This window comes from Lynx rufus, unplaced genomic scaffold (assembly GCF_022079265.1).
Source record: "Lynx rufus isolate CCGP_SWC_20201006 ecotype Redwood Valley unplaced genomic scaffold, mLynRuf1.p SCAF_26, whole genome shotgun sequence".
In the NCBI taxonomy this organism is placed as follows: Eukaryota; Metazoa; Chordata; class Mammalia; order Carnivora; family Felidae; genus Lynx; species Lynx rufus.
Window position 1 is genome coordinate 7268266 of NW_025814841.1, and position 21514 is coordinate 7289779.

A 21514-nucleotide genomic window follows, 5' to 3' on the forward strand; every position below is an offset into this window, starting at 1 on the left:
CAGAAATTGGAGCCATGGAGGTTTTTTTCACATCACTATTCGAACCAGCTGCAAAGATTTAGATCACACTAGCTCTTATTTTACGCATGTCCTCTGCAACAAGAAAACCATGGAATGCCCTTAAAAAAGAATTTTAAAATGCAAAACAGATGTGTTATCTTCTTTCCCTTTGCTATTGTAGTGCCATGTTAGGTAATTAATTCCTTAGTCTTATATAGGTCTTCATGCATATAAAGAACAGAGTTTATTCCCACAAAAATTCTTAAGTTAGCGAACTCAAAGCCCCCCTCTCCCGCCCCCCTCTCTACATGAGGTCAGTGCAGGATGAAGGGCCATCTCTCCTGGGGAGTCAGCTCTGCACAAATGCAGGTAGCATATACAAAATGTGGGGGAAGTGTCTCAGCTTAGATAGCAACACAAACTTTATGGAAAAACAATATTATACTGACAATCGGCAAGGAAGTAGAAATGATTTGTTCTTATATTGCCGAGCACATTATTATACAAACATTCTGTGAAATTATTTTCATGCTAGTGGCACAGGCAGGTTCCTCATTTTAAATATGCTGTTCAGCAGAGACTTATGCTTCATCCCCTGTTTGGATATGGCTACTTTCTGGCAAGAGGTAAAAGTACAAAATATTACCGATCAAGAGTCTTTAACTGATTGAAAAATGGCAGGATAGTAGGGGAAAAGACTAAGACTCTTTGGGCTTACGTATTTCTTCTCACTGCTTTTTCTCTTTGAAATGCTCGCTATCAGAAAGGTTCACACAGGTTCTTCATTTCTGCAACGGATGCTTAGACAATTTGATACATAACTAAGTTGAAGCTTTGGCAAAGGAAAGCCGTAATACTTGGAAAAAATTTCTGGGAATATGTTACTTTCCACACAGATGTGGTACATTAGTCACAAAAATGTGGGCATGATCTCCTATGCATGTGTAGAGAACCCATACTCTCCAAAGCTTTGAAAAATAACATGCATCACTTTGCCAAAACAGAGAAAACCCCAAATATTATGGTGCCCATCAAATTCTTCATTCTCTCCCATTTTTGTTTGTGCTTAACTTACTATTAGAAGTGGTAACACAGAGCGCCTAGTAAAAGATCACACGCAGACACACTGTAAACCGTTGTAGGATGTGCATACCTGTTGCCAAGCTTGTACTGCAGTGTTGAGAGAATGAACTACATGTTGCCCAAAGTTTACAAATATAGAGTCCACGATGACGGTGCAGTCAAGCAGCTTCTCTGCTGCATCATGGGCAACAGCAATCTGCCCGAAGATGCTGAAGGGTTTCACCACGCTTTGCATTGTGACATTTCTGCACTCCAGAAGTTTACAGTCGGCTTGAGCTGAGAACCGGATCTCCTGACAGACAGAACTATTGTTCCATTGTCGAAGATACAGGTGTGGCTCTTTGAAGGCAATAATCATGTATTCAAGTTCAGAGGGCACATTTTTATCAGAAATAAATGGCTGTAGGTATTGCGGTGGAGCTGTTGAGAAAACAAACAAGAAAAACAGCAATTGAGATGAGCCAATATTTTACGGAAACAAAGAGATGACATTTAAATTATGCACTCTTTGGTGATTGAATTCTTTATTTGTTGTATAATAAATGCAAAGATTCTCTTAAAGGCATTGTAATATATGAACTACTATGAACCTTCAATATTTGCAAACAAAACTGTCTTGTTCAATCAGCATGTCTCAAACATATTGTCCAAGGTTTACATTCACTATCACAGACAAAAATTTTATCACAGAAGACAACAAATAAAATGAGGAGGAGGTAACTATCTAAGGAAGAGTTTCATGAAATGCTCTGTATCAACCAAATCTCAAAAACAAAAACACGACTCAAAGAGAGTTAGAAAAAGCAGGTTAAATTCCTTTTTTTTTTTTTTTTTTTTTTTTGCTGAAAAGGCAAGATGCTTAACAGCAGCTGTGTTTCGTTTGAATCTGATTTTTTGAATCTGATTTGTTTTCCTTTTCCATTACACGTAGGTTGAAAACCTGAATCAAAATGTTCTAACTAGGAATGGTCTGGTATAGACTTTTAGGCATGATTATTCATGTAACATTAGCAAATTTATAAAAGGCCACTTACAGTGTGTGGGAAAATTTAATCTTCCACCTTACCAACTTGTAAAATTGACAGTCCTTTCAATTACTGGAGAATTTGCCCATGTTTTGTATAATGTATTCATGCTTTTGCAATCAGGTAATAACCAATACTTCTGGAATCTACCCATCATTAATGTAATGGCTCAGGACATAGAATAGGAACAGATGTATTTCTTTCAAAAAGATTCTAACTGGAGTAACAGTAAAACCTGCAATTTTTGGTAACTTCCTTGAAAATTCTCATTAGGAAGCACGCAAAATCATGTCAGTTCAATACTACTGGCAATCTATACAACAGGGCCATATGATGGTTTAACATCATATGAAATAAGTAACGGGTACACCTGTTACATGAAGTCAACGTCAGACTAATCTTGGCAGTGTCATGAGGGGAAATGAATGCCCCTTCTAAAAATTGCCACATGGGTGGCAGTCAGTAGTGAGGGAGGTTTGGGTAGTGGAAGGGATTAGCAATCACCGTACTCTGAAACATCACTAATCCTGTAATTTACAGAATGAAAATCCATCCACGACTTTTTTACTTCCTGAAAAGAAAATAAGTTCTCTGGGTAAAAATTGATGAATTGTGTCTTGAGAACACTCAAGAAAAACAGTATTAAGTGGATGTTATTCTGATGCTAAAGTAAAGAGTACCTGTGCCTAGTTGGTCAAGGTGATGACAAAGATGGAACTCCAGGTGGGCAAACTGGAAGGAAATGCAAAGAGATGGGACAAACCATGGGGTAAAACAGGAGTCGACTCTGGTACAGGCAGCTAGGGCTGTTGGAGTTACAAGTTGGTCACAAGTGCTTTGAGAACCAGATTCACTTGCAGAGCTGTGGGAAGTAAGTAATAAAAGAAGATCAATAACCTAGATTTCCCAGTACCATATATGTAAAATGTCTTTCTATAAGGGTTTCTAAAGCTAGCACTCGTAATCCTATAGTTAATATGTTATCATCAAATGTTCCGTATTTACTCACATTACCTACTTGTGCTTAAAAATTAATTTCATGCTGATTATTGTCTATAAGTTATTATTTGAAAAATTTCAAAGATTCCTCAAACTCCAGGTCATGTTGACCTACCTCCAACCCAATTTTCTTCCATCCACATTGCACATAATTTATGGACAACTTGGTCTTCATTAGTTTAAGACCAACACAATTTGGAGCATGACTCTGCTGTTCAAAAACCCACTACTGTCGGTGTCACCATAAATGTTTCACTTTGTTTTACTTCTTCAGATTGTCCATATTCATATTGCTATGGGTTAGTCAATATGCTTTATTGAACACCCACCAATTACTAGGAGCTATAAAATTATGACCATGTCCAGAAGAACAAGGGCCCATGGACAATTATACTGCATGGGTCCTCTCTTCACTTTCCCATCCTCCTAACACCATTTTAAACAAGTAAAATCAGATTAAAAGGAACAGTGAATGCATCTGTAGGAGGGAAGAGTTTGTACATGCTGACTTCTGGTGTATGTGTGAAACATGCCGCCTAGCTGCCTTGCCTCAGGGCTAGCAGAGGCATGAGAACTGAGAATTGGGATGGGGCAAGGTACATTCTGGTAACTGTGGATCACTGAATGGATGCCGCCCCATTCTCTCTCATCCTCTTCCACCCTCTTCTTTCCAAACCAGACATTTGTTCTACAGCTATCATAGCCTGGCTTCCAAGTCCATGAGGAACCTCAAGGAGAAACACTGTGATTTACAGTATCCTAGGGAGAACTAGGAGAGGAAAACTAAGGAAATAAATCCTTGGTTTTCAAAGAACTCACCGTCTAACTGGTGATATAAAATATGTAGACATTTAGAAACATTATCAAATAGAACAACCACCCAGGAACAGGAAAGTCAGAGTGCTGCCAGAGTAGAAACATGAGAGGAACTCAGAATGGCGTGAGGTGCATCATGTGAGATTCTCAGGGTGTGAATCTTCAGCTAAGTGTTGAAAGAGGTTGTGAAAATGAAAGCTAGGAGCATTCCAACACATTTACTGGGTATTTAACTTTAAGAGGTTTATAGTTACGTAGTGGTATTTACTGCAATGTAAGTAAATCTCCAGTGTCTACAAAGAAAACACAAACTCTGAGGCAGTTTGTTATTGATTAAATGCTATGTCCAAGAAATGCATCTAAGTATATTCTGAAACTTCTATAAATGGGCATACTAATCCAAACTGCCTTCTAGGAATTTATTTGTGGTGTTACAAATAACAGATTTCATTCGCTAGGTAAAATTAAAACTTGTATTTAATCAGAAGGAGCAAAGTGTATTAGCTGTACATGTGTTTTACACATTTGAACTACTTTCAGAAGTTGTTAGAAATAAGGTATAATGTTAGTCAAAATATTATTAAAAATCCAGGCAAGAGTTCTATGAGATCAGTTTTAAAATAGTGAGTACACAATTTGAGGTGTTTATCTGAAACGCTCTTCTTGCCAACTACAATTTTTGATACTCTTGAGATTTTCCAAGATTTATTTTCCTATCTTGAGAGTAGCAGATACTATATATAACATATTGAAAAAGGCTGCTAAAACATGAGTATGTGCTACAATTATTAACAAATTGATTAATTTTTTACTTTTTTCTAAATTGATATACACATACATTTTTAAAGAGATAATTTTTTAGGCTTGTATAGCAACTCCTAACATACTCAAGTAGTTAGTAATATTCCTTTAATCTTAAAATCCTGACTAAAATGGTTGCTGAGCTAATCTATATTTAAAAATTCAGACTTACTAAAAAATTGGAGTCATATCAAAATTAAAATTTCTTAAACAAAATTAACATGGTATACACAATCTGAATATACTTTACATGTATTTTGAATCAGTAAAATTATAGTTTTTCCACACTCAATTTGATCATTGTCATTACTATAAAAGTAGCCTATCTATGTCTACTTCTTACACAAGGATTAAAAAGATCTCAACATTTGGGGTGCCTGGGTGACTCAGTTGGTTAAGTGTCTGACTTCAGCTCAGGTCATAATCTCACGATTCATGAGTTCAAGGCTCACGTTGGACTCTGTGCTGACAGCTCAGAGCCTGGAGCCTGCTTTGAATTCTGTGACTCCCTCGCTCTCTGCCCCTCCCCCGCTCACTCTCGGTCTCTCAAAAAATAAATAAACGTTAAAAAAATTAAAAAATCGATCTCAACAGTCATATATGAGAGTAATGACCCTCTTAGGGACATTAGGAGCAGCTGTATTTGTATAATTGCCTTAATTAGGTACAATGAACTTTGATCCAATTATCAAAAGGAAAAACATAATTTATGAGATGTGTAATCAGCAGAAATAGGAAAGTAAAAATGGCGATTCCTAGGAGTAACACCTCTCAAACAGGAATACACAGAACTCAAGATTCAGTAGTTAGTTGAAATATCTCTACGATCCTAATGGAAACCCAACTTTTTAGAATAGTGGAAATACTCTAAAAAGTGGAAAGTATGGCAAGAGTTTTACATACGCCCATCTTCATTTTAGCCAAAAGGTTACTTATCAACTGGAAGGGTAATTTATAGAGGGGTATCACTTTTTAAACAAGGAATATTTTAGTAAGTCTGTGTCCTGATTGATCCATACGCATTGCTTGGACCAAGGCATAGTCCTTAAAGATTCACCCCTGGATGCCATTCTGGGGTAAACCCCTAGAGAAGTGCAGGTACTCAACAATGATCTGACTCAACTGATGAAGGCTTGAGCTTTTCTCTGGATCCCTCTGTAGTAAGAAGAGTTTTATAATATAGCAAAATACAGCAGAGAGATTAAGCAGAGAACAACTGGGTGAGAGAACTTGTGAACATGCTTGCACTTCTATCATTGATATTACAACCTTGGACAAGTTATATCACCACCTGGCTAAATCTCAGTTTTTTTTCATTTGTAAAATGGGTACAGTAATTGAATGACTGAGTATCAAAGGAGATCCTGCATACAAAATGTTCAGTATAATATCTAACACTCCTTAACAGAAAAAAAAATTCTATTTCTAGTTGGCAAACAGGGTACCATACTGGTTACTCAGTTTAACGTTAACTGTTGATGATTACTTTTAGCTCCCAAAAGGGGTCTTACAATATCACACTGACATTCATCTCAATGTGGCATGGTCTCCCAACAGTAGTTCACCTAACCTCTCTCCTGCCTCCTGCAAAATACTGCTCTGTCTATCCTGGGAGAGAGCTACATGGTTAAGAAAGGACAAGGGAGGGTGTGTGTGTCTCTGCATCAAGTTCTCCCTACCCCTTAGAATCATCATTTTAAAAATGTTTTAATTATAACCCAAGGTAAAAAATACACTTTTATTATACTCTAGTATACATATAAAATGGGCAGAGGGGGACAGGTAGGTTTATTAAAAATAAAAAATACATATAACATAAATATACTATTATATATTATAGAATATATATTATGAATATATTATAAATATACTATTATATGTAACATATTGACTATTTTAACCAAGTATACAGTTTAGTGGAATTAAGTACATTTGCATTATTGTGCAATACCATTCTACTCTGTCTCTATAAATTTGCTACTCTTGGTATCTCGCATATGTGAAATTATTCAATATTGGTCCTTTTCACACCAATATTTTTTGTTTTATTAAAAAAATTTAGGCTGCAACCTATTAAATTGATTTCATGAGCCACTAAATGGGTTGTAATCCATGGCTTACAAAACAGGTTTAAACAGGCCCTCAGGTAAAGGACTCCTTTGTATCTGACATTAAAAAGAGAAAGAGAATCTTCCACAGTTCAGAGAATAAGCACCATGACATAGAGATTTCTGTGTCATGTTAACATCATCAGCCTAGGAACTTTAGGTGAACACTGAATACTATGGGGAATGTGTTAAGGGGAAAAGGATTACCTAGCAAAAGACCAACTCCCTGTTGTTATATAAAGTTCAATCACCAACTCAAAGGAAATAGTAAAAGGCTTCAAAAAGACACCTGGGGAAAAATACAAGCATCCCTTCTCCTCCCCGCCCCCCCCCCCCCCCGCAGGAGAGAAGGCTAAACATACGTTCTGCCTTACAAAGAATGTTTGGTTTACACCTAAATGGTTTATGAAAGTCAAAAGATGTTTTAAAATGGTACTCAACAAATTTAGGTATATCTAAAAGTGCATATCCAAGTAGCCAAATGGAAAGGAACAGAATCTGGAGGCCATGGTCATCTTCTGCCAGAGAAAGTTCAACTGGTGGAGAGGAAAGAAACAATCCAGAGACCTGATCATCACGATGCTCTTTCTCTAATTTCTTCACTGTCTATGCAACAATCAAAGCTTTGGAAAATGAAGAGCCTCTCCTCTTCAAAAAACAAACAAACAAACAAACAAACAGCTGGTGATCATTGTCTCAAAGATTACCAAATATGAGGAGACTGTGGCCTCTTTTATGAGAAAAGTGGGAGTAGGAGAAAATATTTTGTTTTGGCACAACCAAAGATGAAAGTACTCCAAAAATCTCACCCGAGTTTCAATTTTTCATTGCATGGAGAGAGAGCCACACACTCTTAAGCCACTTTTTTTCCTAAGCTGCCTTCTTCCATTAACCAGTGTTTTGGGGGTGGGGATAAAAAGTCCTGATAAGCAATATGCTTTCACATGTTCTAATGTTGTCAGAAAATGACCATGCAATATGTACAACAAACCACCAAAGACTTGGCACAGGTGAAGAGAGTTTAGCATTATCATCAAACAACTGGTAATAAAGTTAACTGGACATATATATCAAGATTTGCACAGTGATTACTGTGCTACATGATAATTACCTGTAATTTGTGTGACTTGACATAGTCACATACTTCTGGAATTAGTTATTGGAGTGAAGGTAAGAGGGGGAAACAAATTAGACAGCTGTTCTGGTCCATCAGAAGACATCTAATTGATTCCAAACCCAGGGGAACATAGCAGAGTGGTCCAAAGCCTGAGAACTGGGCCCACCATTCTGCTTCCCTTTTTTTCCTTCGAGGGCCAGTCACTTGGGTAGGAAACTGTAAATTCCAAATACAGTGTGTAGTTACTGGCTACTTTGTTTGTTCTCTAGATCCACTTTCTACACCATTCCTCATCCTCTTCTCTGCCACTGGACTCTATCAACAAGCTGCTTTGTCCTCTGGCTTGTTCTTTGGTTCAGCCGGCAGGAGGTGCCCATAGGAGATTAGGAGAGAGGAGAGTGGGCTGAGGCAGGTATTTCCCTTTATCCTTCAGGCCTAAGAATGGGATGGTTCCCCAGGATTCCCAGCCCCAGGATGCTGTACCATCGCTTAATCCTGCCCACAGTTTTGATGTTCCTCTACTTCAAATGCTACCTTTGGAAAAGCACAATCATTACCAATCATTCATTTTCATATGATCAAGCAAACCACTGGTTAAAAAGGTGGTGGGATAAAATTATTACATATCTACAGGCAACGAATTAAAGAGAATCTACCTGTATGGGATAAACAGACAAAGGCTTAAGAGACTGGCTCTTTTGTCTCCAGTCCTTTGTAATGAAGGCTACCTGACACCCTTTGGACTGGTTAGCTCCTATTCATTTCTTAAGGCCTCAACTCAGAAATCAGTTTCTCAAGGCCAAATACCTAGTTGGTGACGAATCCAGGACTTAAATCCAGGTCTTCTAAATTGGAATTCTCTATTAAATAGTGCTTCCATTTGCATACATACAGGGAAGCTCATTACCATTGAGCTGCCCTGCACTGTTGTAACTTTATGCCAATTGTAGACAAGATTCTCTTTGCTTTTCTTTTTTTTCTTTCTTTTTAAACATTAAGCTTCATGGGACTTATTTTTATAAACTTTCTTCCTGGAATGTACAATAATCTGATGAATATCCTTCTCAAACCACTGAGAATATTAAGATAATCTCTAATCATAAAAGCATCAGGTTTTTGTCCAGTTCTAAATTTCTCATGACAGAATATGCTGGAGCTAACTGTAACAGTTTTCTTTCTACATGAAATGTTAACATATAATTATAGCACTAATGTTTTTTTTGTAGAAATTGGATAAAATATATTTACTGTTCCTTTTGAAAAGTGTCTTAGTAGTGTCTGATTATCTGGACTTTTAAACCAACTCTTTAAATTTAATTTCATTAATATCAAATTCTATCTGAAAAATGGTTAATGTCAAACAAAGCAAGATCAGTTGTGAAATATTAGGTAACTTGAAAAATCCCAGGTGAGGACAAAAGATCTGTGATTACACTGTCAAAAGCTTGGTGAAAAATTGCCTGAATTTGATTGTCTGCATAAATTTCCATTCCCTAAAGGTTCCACATTTCTGTAGTGTTAAGCCTACCACAAAAGTAATTTTTATGAATGTTTCAGATTCAGGAGAATTAACCTTGTCTGAAGTGCTTCTTTCAATGCTGAAAATGCATTCTTTCATGATTAGAATCAAGAAATGATTTCTACTTTGATACTACTAATGAAACTCAGATTAAAAAAAACATAATTTCATTACTTATAGCTTTATTTTCTGAGATTTACTGGTTTCTGATTAGGTAAACTATAGCTTAGAATAGGCAATCTTCTTATCCATTTGCTAACTCTTCACAGGATGGGTGTTATTTTCATTGCTACATTATGCATATAGGTAAAATTAAGATCCCACTCCTTTAACATCTTTTTACTAGTTGTAATTACTAGGTAATAGAAAAGTAACTATTCTTAAAAAGCCCAAATGACCTAGAAATAGATAATATAAAGTATAAAACATTATTACTAAGCACACAAAGTAATCGAAGCAAGGCTACTATTACAATGTTAATATTTTAACTATTAAAATTAACATGTTAACTATTAAAATGTTAACAGAGGTTATCAGTGTGATACGATTACAATTATGTGTGGTGGAATTTTCTTTATTTCCAAAATGCTCTTCAATGAACATGTATCATTATTTAATAAAAAAAAAAGAGAAAGCATTCAGAACTATTTATATAAATTAGGAATCAGAATACAATATGATGTGCTATAATTATCACCTTGTAAAGGCATACATTAATGGGCAAAAATAAAGGTAACAAAAAAGAGAAAACAGTTGCTTTGCAGGGTGTAATGAATGATGGGTATTTTTTCTCTGTGTTAGTGTCAGAATGTTGTTTGGGGGGGAGGAAAGGAGGGATTATATAAAAGGAGTAAGATAATGTTAAAGCCAACTCATCAGGAGAACTAGAAGGTAGGACACTGAAAATGATGGACAGCAAGATGGGCCAAGGCCCACAGTGCACATACTATCACATGACCCAAGAAAATTGTTCCACTGATTGTGATTTAGTATCTTTTTCTCATCTTTTATGGGAGCATGAACAGAAAGGCTTAATTAACAGGGATATGTAAACTGGAAGAAGTGCTGAAGCTTAGGTTACTGAGGGAGACAATTCAATTTATCTAATCTTTCTCCTAATGCCCCAGGGTTATCATTACACACATGGTTTACTGTGTCATTAAGAGTCTGCTGAAGGATTAGTGGCTGTTTCCTTTATATTTTTTGGTTCAGGATGACTAGACTTTTTTTTTTTTTTTTGGTAGTTTGTTTTCTGCACCTTTTGTTTTGTTTTTATATTTAAGGAACAGGTTCTTAGTGAGGGCTCACAAGGCCATATTTTGAATACAACTTAGGATTGTTAGTACACAGACTCTGAGATATCAGTTTCTATCTTAATTCCTAGTTCTCATTTGTAGTTCACACAGTGGCTTGACAGCCAAGGGGTCATTAGAGAAGTTGACTTGATGATTGTTTCCTAGCAGAGTGGCACTATTTCATCTTTCACTGAGTTACCTTTGGTCATCAGCACCATTTTGATTGCTGTTCAAGACAATTCTCCAAAGATCCGAGGATACCAATTTCTTCTGGTCATTCATAAGATTGATATCCGGCAACTGCAGTTCACAAACTTTGCTTTCAGACAGACTGAATTCTTGAAATGCAACAAAAACCTTCTGGAGTTCATCCCAGTATTCCAAACTACAAGGAATCTATATTAAAAGAGAGAAGATTTTAGAAGTTGCAAATAGAAACTATGATACAGCTCTGTATTTATTGAAATGAAAAGTAAACCATAAAAGTTAGAACAATGAGACTTTTATAAAGGGATAAGGTTGTAAAAAGACAGTAGTTTAGAGTTTCTTTTCATAGTTATATTCACCTTGTATATCTACTTTTTTTTAAAGTATATTTATTTTGAGCGAGTGAGCACATGAGTGGAGGAGAACAGAGAGGGGGGAGAGAATCCCAAGTAGATTCCATGCTCAGCACAGAGCCCAACAGAGGGCTTGATCTCACATACCGTGAGATCATGACCTGACCTGAAATCAAAAGTCGGATGCTTAACCAAATGAGCCACCCAGGCGCCACACGTACTTTATTTTAAAAGACCCATTCAAGAATAATATGTGAAAACAGCCAAGAAAGATTTTAAATAAAAGAGAAACGATGAGGAACAAATTCTACCAGATGTTAAGTATATTATAAAGCTACAGTAATTAAAAGATAAGGTTTGATAGTAGCCTACAGATTAGAAGAAACAGAACAAAAAGCAGTATAAGATAAGTACAGATAAATTTTAGTATGTAAGGAAGATACCATTTCAAACAAGGAGGGGAAAGACAAGAAATTAGATTGCAAGAACTGTCTAGCTATTTTTGTAAAACCAAACTGGGTCCCTGCATCATTCCTACATGAAAGTAGATTCCAAAAGGATCAAAATGTTAAAGGCCAAACTGAAAGCATAGGAGAAAAAAAATCAGTTAATATCTTTATCATAATAGAACAGCTTTCTTTTTATAGGTATGGCATGAAACCTATGGAAGAAAATCCCTCCACGAAACAACAGTGGATAAAATCAAATTAAAAAAAAAAGCAAATTAGGATAAGATAGGTGATATTCAATGACAGATCTAGTAATAATTGTTGTGAGAGCAGAGAATGCTTACAAATCGATGAAAAAATGATAAATAACTATATAGAAAAATAAGAAAGGGAAGATGTTGGAAAAGGCAATTAGCCATGGGCCCTGACCTTCCTTGTATGTTGCTGCTGGGTATGTAGAGGATACAAGGCTCTGAAAGCTGTTAACTGGGGCTAGTTCTCAGGTTGTGTTCACAGAGAGTGACTCTGAGGGATGAGGTAAAGTCTCTCTTTAGGACAAAGAGCAGACTTGCTCTAAAAGTGGTGGATTCGACAAGCTCCACGTCCCTGTCCCTCGGCTCTCCCACATACCTACTGCATGCAAACCATCCCCCTGAGGGCCCTGTGCATTGCCCTTGTGGGACCTGGGGCAAAATACAAATGTGATGCTCAAATTGCTTGCTGTATCCCGAGCAATAATGTTTGTTTCTAATCTATGAGTCTCAGGTCTTCTGCCAGCAGCCATGAAACACTAATAGGCTAACTTATTAGCCTGCATACAGTAAAATTCTAGACTCTGACAGTAATTAGTACACAGAAAAAGAAAAACAACTGGCTACTAAATATGAAAAGATAGCCAACTTCAGGGGCACCTGGGTGGCTCAGTCGGTTAAGCATCCAATTCCTGATTTAGACTCATATCATGATCTCATGGTTGTGGGATCAAGCCCCACATTGGGCTCTGCACTGGGCATGTTTCCTGCCTTGGGTTCTTTCTTTCTTTCTCTTTCTCTCTCCCTCCTTCCCTCCTTCTGCCTCTCCCCTTCTTGTGCTCAACCAAAAAATAAAAAAATAAAAAAATAAAAAAATAAAAAGAGATAGCTGGTGGCTCAAACAGTTAAGCATCCGACTTTGGCTCAGGTCATGGTCTCGCAGTTCGTGAGTTCAAGCCCCACGTCGGGCTCTGTGCTGACAGCTTAGAGCCTGGAGCCTGCTTCGGATTCTGTGTCTCTTTCTCTTTCTGCCCCTTCCCCACTCTTGTTGTCTCTGTCTCTTTCAAAATAAATAAATAAACTTAAAAAAAAGACAGATGGTCAACTTCCCTAATACTTACATTCAAATTCAAATTAATAATGTAATATTTTTAGTTTATTACTCTGGCAGTTTTAAAAAACCGACAGTTCCAATTTCTGTACAGATGTGGGAATAAGCATTTTCACCCACTATTTTTGACAGGTAATTTAGCAAGATCTATTAAATCCTTGGAAGTATATGTCTAAGAATTTGTTTACAGGGATTCCAATACAAGTGTGTATTTATTTCAGCACTTGGGTGTATTAGTAAGAAATTGGAAACAACTCAAATATCCATCAATAGGGGATTAGTTAAATATACTGTGCAGAGCTACAGAATGGATTACTATACAACAATTACAATGAATAAGGAATATTTATATCTACCAACACAAAAGACATTCAAGATATATTACTAAATTTAAAAAAAGCTTTAAAATGGAACATGTAGGTTAATCCCATTTGTCTAAAAAAAAAAAAAAAGGACTGGGCTCAGATGTGTCTCCCCTTTTAGAAGCATTTCCTCTTCTAAGGCAGCTGATTGCTGTCTCTTTTGTGCCACTTCTATGTCTAATACACTCCTCTATCATAAAACTAATTACACTTTGCAATTCTCTATTTACACATTTGTCTCCTTTAGCTGACTCTGAGATCCTTGAGGTAAAAATGACACATTATTTAAAAAACTATTCCTAGCATCTAAACACCCTTTTTGGGACATAAGAGGATCTTAACAAAAGCTTCTCAAATGAAGAGATATCTCTTTAACCTTTCATTTCTAAATAAGTGATTCTTAATTTTTCAATGGGAGTTATTTACCTCCACCCATAACAAAGTTTCTTTTCTTTAAAGAGAGACTTGAACATTTGTGTATGGAGAGATGCTAAATGGGAAAAAGGGGAACAAAATGGATATGCAAAAGAGGCTAACAGTGTAACGAAATAGAGGTGTATGTTCTGGTTAATGCTGAAGTAACACATTCACACTAATCCAGTTTTCCCCACCATTTCTTGAAATTGTCTCCCTTCTTGCTTTCCATGACATACTTTTTTCTAACTTTCCCCTCTCTGGGTCTTTTGTTTCAATATTCTCTCTCAGCCTGAAATACCCATACACTCCCTCGTTTCTCATTGTCTCATGTTTAAATCCTTCCCATCTATCAGGGTCCAAATGAAATACCACTTTTCTTTGAGCCTTTTCACCTCCCCAGATGGAAAAATGCTCTCCTTTTTCTGGACTCCAATAGTATTTTTAAAAAGGGAATCTGTATCACTCTTATCACTGTATACCTCACATTATAGTTATTTCTATACATGACATCTTCCCTGGTAGGCACATTCTTGAGGGAATAATTTCCATTTGGCTAAGCTCTAGATGTTCACAGCACTTGGCAAAGTGTACACAGTGAATGTTCAAAAAGAAAAAAAAGCTGCTGAATGAATGAATGAATAATTCATGAATGAATGAATGTATATACATACACTAGGTGATTCAGCCCACCTCTGGCACATTAAAAATTCTCCACAAAGAAGTATAGAAGATGAAAGCATGGACTTTGGAGTCAGACCTAATGGGATTCACTTCCTAGCTCTATTACCTATGAGTTCTTGGGCAAATTAATTTCTCCAACATTAGTTTCCTTATTTCTAAAAAAGAGATAATAACAGAACTATCTCATGAACTGTGAGATTTAAAGGAGACAAAGCATCTCATATAATACCACAGAGTAAAAGCTCAAAAAATGTTAGCTATGAATTATTTATCCTTCTTATGCTCAAAGAACACTTCTAAAGCTTGAGTATTGTTGCCAGAATCAGCTAGGTTGTGATTAAGGGTCCTACATGCTAGATTTCTTAACAATGGGTTGGGCTCGTGAGAAGAAAATAATAAACCTTGAACCTGGATATAAAGGAATACTGTAATCATAGTTCAATGCAGTAATCTGCTATATATCTATTAAAATGTGGCCCTCCATGTTGGCTGTGACTTGAGAGATAAAGGAATATCTCATTGCTTATATCCTCTCTGGACTGCCACTGACTGCCAATGAGTCAGTCCTTTGGTTTAGGGCAATCATAACCAGAGGTGGATAAAATGTATAAAGCAGGAGTAAGATGTATGAATCTCAGTGGAAGAGGGCAAATGAGTTTAGAAAAGCATATTTAATATACTCACTGTTTTTTATAATGCAAATAACAGAATGTAAAGTCCAAACTTATCTTTTTGGTAGAGAGGTTACACAGAAAATAGAGTGAAAAGACTTGTTTCTGGTATTGTCTCCAGAAGTCCTCCATTAAAATTAATATATAATAGCTTATGAAAATTGGCTGTCAAACTGGAAAGCAGAGTGGGGCTTTAAGGAAAAAAATCTAGTAAGTTTTGATGTGCAAGGCAAGGGTTGGAATAGGTCCATAATACAAGGCAACCCAAGCTGGGAACCATTGCGGGAAGCCATGAGACAGTTTAAGGGCAATGAAAGTGGACTGTACCAACACGGGCACTTAGGGGAGGAGGAGCTGTGAAGAGTTCAAAAAGAGAGATTTGGAGGAAAGCCAAAGAAAAACTTTATTTAGTTTACAACTTTGTGTGAGGCTGGCTCCGTGGTTACATACTTAAATTTGAACATTACAGACAACTCTGAAAATTCAGAAAACAATAGAAAACTACTAGAGAAATAACCCCCTAAATATGTCAGCTATGTGGCTGTCACAGTTTTCCTCTGTACAACCCTATTTTCCTTGGTACATAAAGGGGTATTAGTAAATTCACTCCAAATAAAATTCTGTTGAAATAATTGTAAACTGTATGTCTGGAATTACATTTGCAAAAGCACATTTAATCCTTTACCTCATTATAAGACAGTATTTGTCTTCAAAACTTCCAAAGCAAAGCTAATAATGATTACAATTAATATTTTATTTTTATTTATGTTTTAAAGTTTATTTATTTATTTTGAGAGAGAAAGAGAGAGAGAGAGAGAGAATATCCCAAGCAGGCTCCAAGCACTGTCAGTGCAGAGCCTGATATGGTGCTTGAACTCATGAACCGTGAGATTATGACCTGAGCCAAAATAGTAAACTTAACCAACTGAGCCACCCAGGCACCCCACAATTAGTATTTTAAAGGTAATTTTAGTCAATTGTCCATTCGAATATATATTAAGCCACAAATTTATAAACCATATAGATATAATCTTTATATTTTCTTAATTCTCCATCATAAAACATCTTTTTGGTATGACACTCCCATAGGATAAAATCCTGGCCCTGACACCTAAGTCACTGCTCTACAACTTGGGCAATATATTTAACGACTCTGGGCCTGAGTTCCCTCATTTGTGAAACGTAGGTAAGAAAAACACATTGTTTTTAGGACATGTTAATGATTTTTGACTTCACCTTCATATCAATGGGATACCTTTGAGGAGTTTTAAGCAAAGAAGTAATGCAGTCAAATTTATATTTTAAAAGCTTCTGGATACTGTGTACAGAATGGATTAAAAGAGGGACAAGCCTGGATGTGAAAGGGCCAGGCAGGAGGCTAGTGGAGCGGTCTACCCTTAGTATGGTTGGTGGCAGCAGAGTGATGGGTGGGAGATTCTGGGGACATAAAAATCTGTTGACTGATTAGATATGAGGAGAGGGAGGTGTCAAGAATGACTCCCAGGTTTCTGGCCTGTGCAGCTGTGTGGATGCTGATGTCATTTACTGAGATGGGTGGCTGATCTGTCCCACTGGTGAGTAGGTTGTAGTATATGTGTGGTAGGGGAAGGGAGGTTATGAGTTCATTTTTAGACAAGCAGAGTTAGAGGTACCAATGAATTATTCAAGTGGAAATCTGAAATAAGGAGTTGGCTATTCTGAAGAGTGGAAGAGAGAGTTAATGTGTTGATACACAGCTATTGGTTTGTCCAGCCTTAGCCTTTTGTTAGGAGAGTGTAATGGAAAGACAGAGAGCAACAAAGTTCAGGGTATTTATTTGCAAAAGGGTGTTTTACATGATGAGTTAAGCATATAAACTGGTCAAGGGCCTCCTGGGTGGCTCAGCTGGTTGAGTGTCTGACTCCTGGTTTCAGCTCAGATGATGACCTCATGGTTCACGAGTTCGATTCCCCCATTGTCAGCTGCGCTGTCAGCACAGAGCGTGCTTGGGATTCTCTCTCTCCTTCTGTCTCTCTGCCCCTCCCCCACTCTTTCTCTCAAAATAAATAAACATTTGAAAAAATAAAATAAAATAAATAAACTAGTTAAAAGTAGATGAGGAAACAGAGCGGATTGATGGACAGGGAGAAAGCAGGGATAGGTTTATATTTGGTAGGTTTATATACAGTTTAATGAATGACTAAGTAGGACTTGAGTGAACAGGCTGGAGAGGCAGATTGTAGGTGAGATGAGATGCCGGAATGAATGCTTTAGGAGGCAGAACAGTTTGGGATGATGACAAGGTCTGGGGCTGGTATGTGACAGTGAGTAGTTAGATGTTGTGGAGAAGATCACTAGAGTGAGGAGATCAAGTTGAGGTGTTGGCTGGGTCACTTGCATGGATGTTGATGGCAGGGAAGGGCAGGGGCAGGAATGGGCTAAACGGGTAATGGGTATTAAGGAGGGACCTTGTGATGAGCACTGGGTGTTTTATGTAAGTGATGAATCACTAAATTCTACTCACGAAACTAATACTGCGTTATATGTGAACTAACTAGAATTTAAATAAAAATTTGAAAAAAAAAAAAAGAAGCCATGGGCCAAACACTCTGAGAATTAGGGTGAACAAAAAGGTAGTAGATAACAACAAAGAGGGGTGGGGATGACCAATAATTAGATGGAGTGAGTCTCAAAGGAGCAGGGAGATTTTACAGAAGGGTAGAAGAGTAAAGGCAAGTGGCATTGGTGAGCAAGAACATCTCATCTTCTGACTCTGAGGTGACAAGAGATGTGAGGGGATGAACAGTCTCTACTTCGGAGGGTTACAGTGGTATACAGAGTCCCAGGGGACAGTAAGATTTCATCCAAGGTAAAGGGGAGGGGAAATACCCAAAGAAAGGCTGAGGTTTAGGGGAGTTCACTAATCACAGAGCAAGTGTTCCAGAGGGCTCAGTGGAAGGGTTTCGGATGTAGAAGAGAGGAGGTTGGTAAGAGGAGGAAAAAGGGATGCGAATCTGTATCTGTATAAGAGGAGATAAATCTCCTACTCTGGGTAGTGACTAGGAAGGAGGGAAGAGAGGCATGTGTTGGAAGTGAGTCCTGATTTAGGAGGGTCAGGGACAATGGTTGTGGTTCTAAATGTTAGCCTACTGCTCCTTACTGAGGTCTGGCTTGTATTCTATGTGTTTTCTGAGAAGGATTCTTAAGGAATTCTAGCTATTGCTCTGGTGCATTAATGGCACAAAGTCTAATACGTGGTATATGCTTAACAAGGTTTTTAAAATGAAGATAGGTGCTGAAAAGGTAACACTTTTACCTTCTTAAACAGTCTTCTATTCTACAAAGGTCTTGTTTTATAGACTGAGCCCTTCCATTTTATTTTGCAATCACACCTACTTTCAACAAGCTCTACATTAGCTCTCTCATCTTCCTTTGCCTTTCAGTTAGGAACTGACATTGCCCAGCTAATCTCTAGGTTAGTAGTAACACAATTAAATTAAAAATTGAACGCACTCAGATTGTGCTTCATATGGTAGCAATTAATTATTCTCAAGGAGTAACCCTGGGCTCTGTTTTGTATGATCTATTTAAAATAACTTTATTATGTGCTTTTCGGTTTGAAAGAGATGATGTGAATGATCTTTAGTTACATATCTATAACTGAGGATTTATTATTAATGCCTGCACTGAATAACTTGAAGGAAAGAGGACTATTCCAAGGAAGCTTGGTTGCCAAAAAATAGTTTAGAAAGCTTGAATATCTAATACTGAGTCATGGGAAGTGGGAACAAGTAAATTGGTTTCACTGGAAAACATTCCACATGTAACACATGGTACATTTCAAATGACTGTCAAGATTATATATATATATATATTTTATAACATTTTGTTTTCCTATCCATTATTTGACAGAATCTAAAAAATTAGCCAGCCATACATAATAAACTGTACTCTAAGCATATGTGGTCTTTGCATATGAATACATTTTAGGTTGTATATCTGCCAGTTGGTAAGAGCACATGTATTTTTGCATTGAAAATGTTATTCCACAATTTGTTTCCATTTGATGGCTAATTTGGGAAGATTTGCATGTGTGCTGGCTATTTAAAAATATTTCTGGTACAAAGAATATTTTGGCACTTAATTTGTTTTTATTACTTAATAGCACTGCCAAGACTATTAGCGAGGTTGCAAATGCCCATCTGTCCTCACAGATAAATAGCTTTGATTTCTTTGTGCAGGGGCTGCTTGCTGAAGCTGGGCCAATGCCCCTCTGCCCACTCAGTCACACTGAGCAACCTAGGAAAAGGATACAGAGAAAGCGTCTTCCTTGTATTTGTGGTAGAGAGAAAGATCTAACCAGTGATGTAGTCTGTCTGCTTCAATCATCCTTTACTTTGTATTAGACGAAAGAGAGGCAGAGTAGCTGTGTCGGGTTAGGGAGTACAAAGCTGAAACTTCCACTCAGGACTAAGTTATCAAAGCCTGGTCACAGCAGAGGATACCATCTTTATTACTCCTCCCACCACATTTCCAGACTTCCAGGACACCAAGCGAACAGGTGATTATAGTAGGGGAAGAGCAGGTGCTTTTCCACCATCACCTATGTTTCTGTAGTAATAACACTGATGGCAGCTGTGGCAGAAGAAACTACCTTGTGAATAGACCTTTGCAATTTACAAAGATTTTTCTTTTTTTAAAAAAAATGTTTATTTATTTTGAGAGAGAGAGAGAGCGAGCATAAGAGGGGCAGACAGTGGGCCTGACACAGGGCTCAATCTTGCCAACATGAGCAGAAATCAAGAGTCAGATGCTTAACCGAATGAGTCACCAAGGCACCCTAAGATTTTTCTTACAGATTACCTTAGTGAGGAAAAAATTAATCCCATTTTACAGATAGGTTAACTGTGGCTCAGGGAAGTTCAGTATCGTGTTCAAGAACATACATTTAATAAGACAGACCTATTGATTATAAATCTTATGTTCTTCAACTAATTATCTTTATATTAAAGAAGAAAAACCGACCTCATAATGTGTCATTTACAATTTCCAGTTCCCATTCCTTTAAAGTGGATCCTCAGGAAGAAATATGAATATGGAATCCATTTTGTCATTTTTAGTTACTTAATTTGGCAAATGTTTTCTCTTCAGTAGGCTTTTTCTTTCTGGCCTGCATAGTTGCTGATGAGAAATCAGCTGTTAATCTGATTGAGTATCCTTTATATACATGATGAGTCAACAGGTTGTCTTTTGACAGTTTGATTGGGATTGACATGGAAATCTTCGAGTTTATTCTACCTAGAGTTCATTGAACTCTTGGATGTGTACACTAATGTTTTCTGTTTTTTTGTTTTTTTTTTAAATCAAATCTGGCAAGTGTTCAGCCATTAATTATTTCTTCAAATATTCTTTCTCTTTCCTCTCCTGTTAGGACTATCATCATGCATATCTTGATATACTTGATGGTATTCCACAAGTCTCTGAGGCTCTGTTCATTTGTCTTAATTATTTTTTTCTTTCTGCTCTTCAGACTCAATAATCTCAATCAACCTATCTTTAAGTTTACTAGTTCTTTCTTCCCTACTCAAATATGCTGTTGAGCCTCTCTAGTAAACTTTTCATTTCAGTTACTATACTTTTTCACTCTGGGATTTCTATTTAATTTTTTTTCTTTATAATTTCTATCTATTGATATATTTGGTGTAAAGTCATTCTCATATTTCCCTTTAGTTCCTTAGACATGGCTTGCTTTAGAATCTTAGAACATATTAAAATAGGTGGCTAAAGTCTTTGTCTAGCAAGATCAATATCTGGGCTTCTGAGGGACAGCTTCTATTGATTCCTTTTTCCTATATATGGGCCATACTTTGTTTCTTTGCATATCACATACTTTTTTGTTGAAAATTGGATTTTATTTTTTAAAATTAGAAAAAAAAATTTTATTTCAGAGAGAGAGAGAGAGCAAGCACGAGTAGGGGAGGAGCAGAGAGAGAGGGAGACACAGAATCCAAAGCAGGTTCCAGGCTCTGAGCTGTCAACACGGAGTCCGATGCAGGGCTCAAACCCATGAACCGTGAGGCTGTGACCTGAGCTGAAGTTGGATGCTTAACCAACTGAGCCACCCCGGTGCCCCTGAAAATTGGACATGTTAAATGATACAAAATTTTATTATGTTAATGGATATTAACTATATTACTATTATATTACTAATAAATAGTGACAACTATGGACATCAGATTCTCTCCCCTGCCCAAGGTTTCTTGTCATTGT

At 37.0% G+C, this 21514-nt stretch overlaps 1 protein-coding gene across 2 annotated transcripts in view; it reads right to left on the minus strand.

The window, feature by feature from the left end:
- The window catches only part of VPS13B (vacuolar protein sorting 13 homolog B), an 806197-nt gene that overhangs the window by 89484 nt on the left and 695199 nt on the right, over nt 1-21514 (minus strand). For both annotated transcript variants that reach the window (XM_047088880.1, XM_047088879.1), the window contains exons 40-42: nt 10963-11159; nt 2789-2970; nt 1154-1503 (exon numbers count right to left, since the gene is read on the minus strand). In XM_047088880.1, the coding sequence (XP_046944836.1) occupies nt 1154-1503; nt 2789-2970; nt 10963-11159 (729 nt within the window). The remainder of the gene's footprint in view (nt 1-1153; nt 1504-2788; nt 2971-10962; nt 11160-21514) is intronic.